This window comes from Octopus bimaculoides, chromosome 29 (genome assembly GCF_001194135.2).
Source record: "Octopus bimaculoides isolate UCB-OBI-ISO-001 chromosome 29, ASM119413v2, whole genome shotgun sequence".
NCBI classification, from domain to species: domain Eukaryota; kingdom Metazoa; phylum Mollusca; class Cephalopoda; order Octopoda; family Octopodidae; genus Octopus; species Octopus bimaculoides.
Genome location: NC_069009.1, coordinates 3,510,262 through 3,517,414, shown reverse-complemented (window position 1 = coordinate 3,517,414; position 7,153 = coordinate 3,510,262). Strand labels below are relative to the sequence as shown.

At 41.3% G+C, this 7,153-nt stretch overlaps 1 protein-coding gene across 1 annotated transcript in view; it reads left to right on the top strand.

Moving 5' to 3' along the window:
* The window catches only part of LOC106878970 (COP9 signalosome complex subunit 4), a 25,983-nt gene that overhangs the window by 6,605 nt on the left and 12,225 nt on the right, over positions 1–7,153 (top strand). The window contains exons 2-5 of the mRNA XM_014928346.2: positions 1,949–2,028; positions 2,643–2,794; positions 3,584–3,687; positions 5,558–5,711. Coding sequence (XP_014783832.1) covers positions 1,949–2,028; positions 2,643–2,794; positions 3,584–3,687; positions 5,558–5,711 — 490 coding nt within the window. The remainder of the gene's footprint in view (positions 1–1,948; positions 2,029–2,642; positions 2,795–3,583; positions 3,688–5,557; positions 5,712–7,153) is intronic.

Genomic DNA, 7,153 nt, shown 5'->3' with positions numbered 1-7,153 from the left:
AAAATGCACGCGCTGGCGAAGGGGAGTGGGGTGGGGAGAGGACTCAGAACGTTCACATCGTCACACATCGTCAGTCCATGGCCTCTAAACTAGAAATGTTTGACCCGAGCTCAAAAACGAAATAAAAATTCGTGTAAAACAACTTTGCTGGGAAAAAACAAAAAACAAAAAAAAAAGCGCGCTCGCGCATATCTGTGTGTGTGTGTGTGTGTTTGTGTCTGTGTTTTCCCCCACCCCACCATCACTTGACAACTGATGTTGATGTGTTGAGGTCCCTGTAACTTAGCAATATAACTAACTATCTATCTATCTACCTATCTAACCATCCATCCATCTACCTATCTATCTGTCTATCTATCCATCTATCTCGATGTCTTTTCATCGTTATCCCCATTTTAATTTTTACTTTATTTTCGTCCCCATCGAAAAGAAAAACTCTACATTTGTATTTTGTCCCTCTATGTTGAGCCCTGTGTGGCCAATAAAGAAACATATCCATCCATCTATCTATCTATCTATCTATCTATCTATCTATCTATCTATCTATCTTTCTGTCTGTCTGTCCACCTATCTATCTTTCTATCTACCTATTTACCTGTCTGTCTCTGTCTATCTAACAATAGATGTTCCTACTTCGCCAGTTCAAACCCATCACCAGCCACAATCGCTGCACCTCAACAATTTCTGCTGTGTGTGTGTGTGTTGTGATGTGCGGGGTGGGGGGTGCCATGCACAGCAAATGGCAACAGTTTTTTTTATTTATTATTAGAAACAATAAAAGACTTAAGAAATGCCTTGATGTTCAGAGATCAAATCCTGCCGACGTCAACATCACCTTTTAACATTTTGAGGGTCACCAAAATAATATACCAGACTGCTATATTATTTTGGTGACCCTCAAAATGTTAAAAGGTAATGTTGACCTCGGCAGGATTTGATCTCTGAACATCAAGGCATTTCTTAAGTCTTAAACACTTTCACATACACATTTATGCATATGATGGGCTTAGTGCAGTTTCCATACACCAAAGATATTGGTTGGCCCAGGGTGGTAGTAAAAGACTGTTGCACAGTGGGACTGAACCTGGAACCATTTGGTTGCAAAGCAAACCTTTTAGCCACTTAGCCATTAACTACATAAATTACATCATCTGTCCCACTATGTGGCACCTTGGGCAAGTGTCTTCTACGATAGTCCTGAGCCAACCAAAGTCTTGTGTGTGTGGATTTGGTAGATGGAAACTGAAAGAAGCCTCTCGTGTGTGTGTGCTTTTGTGTCTGTTTGTTGTCCACCACCTCTTGATGACTGGTGTTGGTGTGTTTACATGCCCATGACTAAGTGGCTAAAAGGTTTGCTTTGCAACCAAATGGTTCCAGGTTCAGTCCCACTGTGCAACAGTCTTTTACTACCACCCTGGGCCAACCAATATCTTTGGTGTATGGAAACTGCACTAAGCCCAGTACTGGAGTCGATAAGAGGAGTACCTGCTGAGTACTGGAGTCGATAAGAGGAGTACCTGCTGAGTACTGGAGTCGGTAAGAGGAGTACCTGCTGAGTACTGGAGTCGATAAGAGGAGTACCTGCTGAGAACTGGAGTCGATAAGAGGAGTACCTGATGAGTACTGGAGTCGATACGAGGAGTACCTGTCGAGTACTGGGGTTGATAAGAGGAGTATCTGCCAAGTACTGGGGCCAATAAAAGGAGTACTTGCCAAGTACTGGGGTCGATAAGAGGAGTATCAGTCGAGCACTGGAGTCAATAAAAGGAGTACCAGTCAGGCAGTGGGGTTGATAAAATAAGAACCAGTCTTAACCGTTTCCCTAAAATTTCTGGCCCGTGCCAAGATTTGAAGCCATATTATATGTTGTCATAATGTCTGCCCTCTCTCCTCTTTCTACACTTACGAAATGTGTTTCTGTAATGTATTGAATGTCTCCACTTCTCAGGTACAAGGCCATACTGGAGTCCATTATAAAGATAGAGGGAGAGGATCTAATACCTTCATTACATACTTTTGTGGATGCACGTGAGTAGAAGTTTCTGTTATCTCTGTGCTGTAGTGTAATGCAATACCGTGCAATTTGGTGTTGTCTTGTATGGAGTGTAGTGATATAGTATATTGAAGTGTGGTATTGGATATGTGTGGTGATGATGCAGTGTTGGGCAGTGGTGGCACAATGTTCTGTAGGTGTTGGGCAGTGGTGGCACAGTGTTCTGTTGGTGTTGGGCAGTGGTGATGCACTATTGTAATGTTGGTGTTGGTGTTGAAGAAAGGTGGTGGTATTAGGGAGTGGTGGTGCAGTGTTGTGATGGTGGTGTTGGAGAATGGTTGTAATGGTATGAGGAATTGGTGATGGATGTGTGATGTAGTGTTGTACAGTGTGGTGTGATGTAGCCTTGTATGTAGTGTGTAGCATGATGCAATGTTATGAAATGTGGTGTAGTTTAGTACATAGTGTGTGGTACAGTGTTGTGGAATGTAATGTAGTCTAGTATGTAGTATATATTTGGTGTAGTCTAGCATGTAGTGTAGTTTGGTGCAGTCTTTGGTGTGTGAATCTCCTGCCAAAATCCACCACCTCAAAATACATTGTTCTACACACTAAGCCAGATGTTTCTGTCCTTCACATATTATTTCAGTTGTCAACGAAAACATCAGTTTGGTAATTTCTAGACAGATTCTCACAGATTTTTGTAACCACCTCACCAAATTACCTGACCCAACAGCTAAAGATGTGGCTAAGTTCACCTTGGAGAGAGTATATACCAGGGTTATTTCCTTTGAAGAACAAGTAAGTTGCCATCCACAAATCTCTATTTCTCTCTCTCTCTTTCTCCTTTCATTTTTCATTCTTCTTCCAATTCTTTTTTTCTACTACAATATTTCAATTGTTTTTGTAAATGATGAATTTCGTGAAATAATTATATCGTTATTAAACCAGGTGTTTGGAACATAGATTAACATGAAATTTTGATGGAAGGTTTTAATTTAGATCACTTCAACCCTTTTGTTACCATATTTCTGTGGAAATACACTTTGTTTTAAATTAATCTTTAAAGCAATGAAGAATTTAGTGATACAACTCATTATTAATCTGAAGTTTGGAACAAATCAGCATGAAATTTTGATGGAAGGCTTCTAATTTAGATTACTTTAAAATATGAAGTTTGTATCATAGAACCAAGGGTGGTCTTGGGCAGGTTGCTATCAAAAGAGTTAACCCTTTTGCTACCATATTCCTGTTGAAATACACTGACTTTCATTCAATTAAATGTGACACTTGCCCAAGGTACCACACAGTGGGACTGAACCTAGATCCATGTGGTTGGAAACCAAGCTTTTTGACACTGTAATCCATATGCTAAAAGGTTACTGAAATAAGTACTGGGGTTGATTTGTTTGACTAACACTCTTCAAGGCAGTGCCCCAGCATGGCTGCAGTCCTGTGACTGACACAGGTAAAGGACAACACAATATGGAAAGACTGGCTTCTTTAGTTGTAGAAATTGTTGCTGTTGTTCTTTTTGTTGTCGTGATTGTCCTGTATTTACTGTAGCCGTTGCTGTTGTCGTCTTTCTAGGTTGCTTCGATCAGACAACACTTGGCCAACATCTACGAGAGAGAGAAGATATGGGCTGAAGCTGCCCAGGTCTTAGTTGGGATACCACTGGAAACCGGACAGAAGTAAGTGACCTCTTGTTGTTTTTGTTGTTGTTTAACCCCTGGTCATTTCTGATCCATTTCAACAAGGGTCTATGTGGCCTTTGCAGGGGTCCATAATAAAATTTTGTTAAAATTTGTGTGCAGTAAATTGGTTTTATTTTTACATTACACGAAATATTTTAATGAATTTGTGGGTGTGTGGTTAAGAAGTTTGCCTCCCAACTACATGGTTCCGAGTTCAGTCCCACTGCGTGGCACATTGGGCAAGTGTTTTCTATTTATAACCTTGGGCTGACCAAAGAGTGGATTTGGTAGATGGAAACTGAAAAAGCCCATTGTATCTGCTACCAGCTAATTGGTGCTCAGAAGCCAGCAACAACAATACTTCGCATCAAACAGAGTGGCAGTCCCAGAGTCACGCACAGTGCATGATCTGGTGATTGATATGAGCAACAATGCTTTGTTTCATATGCATATCACCAAGGTGTTGGCAGTGTGCAGGCAGATGGCTGGCTGGCTGGCTGGGTTCCGAGAACCTTCAGAACAAAGGACTGGGAAACAATGCTGGCCTTATGGAGAACATTTGTATTCAGCCTCTACACTGCTGCTCTCAACTGTGGTCACCCCACAGTGTCAAATTAGTAGCAGAACTTGAGGCAGTTCAATGGTGTTACATTAGGAAAACTGCATCGATGGAATGGCTGAGCTACTGGGAGAGACTGGAAGAGCTATGACTCTACTGCCTGGAGTGAAGATGAGAGAGGTATGCAATGATGTATGTGTGGAAGATACTGGAGGGGCTGGCATCAAACTTTGGTATTGAGAGCTATACCAGCCCCCGAACTGGACGTCGCTGCACTATTCCAAAGATCCCAGCTATCCCATCTTGAGTGAGGACCATGCACTGCAATAGCTTGGGATTAAAGGGCCCATAGCTATTTAATGTCTTGCCAAAACATCTGAGGGATCTTCATAGAGTAGGGGTAGATGTTTACAAGAAACAACTTGACCTCCTGCTACCCAAGGTCCCAGATGAACCAATGTCAAGGCAGGAGACACAAAAGAGGGCAGCAGTGTGGAACTCTCTCTTTCACCAAAAGCCAACCTCATAAAATTGGCCATTGAAAGGGTGATTACACTGGTTGTTTTCCAGGATGGCCACAGCATTAGGGCTGAAACAGTTAAAAGAATATATAAATATATATATATATATATATATATATATATACACATATCTGAGGGTGTGTGTTTGTGTTTGTCCCCTACCATCACTTGACAGCTGGTGTTGGTTTACTCTTTTACTTGATTGCGGCCCTGCTGGAGCACCACCTTTGGTCAAACAAATCAACTCCAGGACTTTATCTTTGTAAGCCTAGTACTTATCCTATCGGTCTATTTTGCCAAACCGCTAAGTTACGGGGACGTAAACATACCAGCATCGGTTGTCAAGCGATGGTAGGAGGACAAACATGCACACACATACACACACACACATATATATATATATGACAGGCTTCTTTCAGTTTCCATCTACCAAATCCACTCACAAGGCTTTGGTCAGCCTTAGGCTATAGTAGAAGACACTTGCCCAAGGTGCCACACAATGGGACTGAACCCGAAACCATGTGGTTGGTGAGCAAGCTACTTACCACACAGCCACTCCTGCGCCTTGCGTCCCTATGACTTTGTACTACTAATACTGTTAGTCTGACATTATTTTGTGCCAAGCATCCCAGACACAATTCATATTGTTAATATAGATCTGCTGATCTCAACATTTTCTAACTGTCCCCTTTCACTAAGTGTCGTACCCTTCTATTCTACCCTGCTCTGGCCCTTTGGTCCTCTTTACACTAACTCTTTTGTGTACTCTCTTTCCTATACTCAACAGACAGTACTCTACCGACTACAAACTCAAGACCTACCTTAAGATTGCCCGTCTTTACCTGGAGAACGAGGACCCTGTCCAAGCAGAGGCCTACATCAACAGGGCCTCCCTCCTGCAGGCAGATTCACAGAACGAAGAATTACAGATTCGTTATAAGGTAACGACTTTCTAGTTAATTGCTTTAACTGGAAGACCAAAATCTTTTGTCTTGGATCTTTTATTTTGATTATTGGACTGCGGCCATGCTGGAGCACCACCTTCAAAGGTTAAGTCTAACAAATTAACCCCAGTGCTTAATTAAAATTCTTTTTTTTTTTTTTAAAGTTTTGTACTTATTGTATTGGTTGCTTTTACTGAACTGCTAAGCTATGGGGGACATAAACACACCAACATCAGTTGCCAAACAGTGGGGTGAACAAAAACAAATGCATGCATGCACACATGTATATGTAAATATTTATTTACTTTGGATTTGGTAGACAGAAACTAAAAGAAGCCTATCATATATATATATATAAAATATATATATGTGTTTGCCCAAGGTGTCACACAGTGGGACTGAACCCGGAACCATGTGGTTGGTAAGCAAGCTACTTACCACACAGCCATGCCTGTGCCTGTTTATATTTGGATCGTTATTATAATTAATGATGGCTACTGTGGAATTTACTGACAACGATATGTATATTAGGTGATTTATATAATAGCAAGAATAACGAGTCTTGTTTAGGTTCAGAGCTCTATCACATGCTGTTGCACATCGCTGGTCACAATGCACTTTGCATTGTTTTAGCCATCAAATGATGTCACCCCACTGGCTAGGTAAGCAAGCCAACACTCCGCCTTGATCGAAAGGGGACTGGAGCAACATGAAATGAAGTGTTTTGTTCAAGAACACAATGCGCCGCTCAGTCTAGGAATTGAACCCATGACCTGGTGATCGTGAGTGGAGCAGCCTAAGCACTAGGCCACACACCATCACACATACACATATACAAATATACAGACACATGATGGTCTTCTCTCGGTTTCTGTTTACCAAATCCACTCAGAGGGCTTCGATCAGCCTGAGGCCATAGTAGAAGACAGTTGCCCAAGGTACCACACGATGAGACTGAACCCAGGATCGTGTAGTTGGGAAGCAACCTCCTTGCCACCACAGCCATGACTGCGCTTAACTATTCTTTCAATACGATTCCAAATGATATTTAATTATAACGATATAATAGGATATTTTTAAACATTGAATGGGTGTGAGGGTCCCATAGAGTAAAATAGGCATCTAAAGGGTCTACAGGCAAAAAGATGGTCAAGATCCACTGATTTAAACGAAAAGACAAAGAGAAATAACTCTGTATTTGCCTCTCTTCTTCCGTAAAGGGATGGAGGTCTTGAATCTTAGATTATCTCCCCTTCCTGTACGGAACTGCTTTTCATTTGGCAATTGTGATACGTCCTCAGGAGGCAGACATGATTTTGATACTCTATCAAGAATTTAAGCTGCATGACACTTGATATACTTGTTTTTGTCTACACACACACACTCTCACATATACATGCATATATATATATATATATATATATATATATATATATATA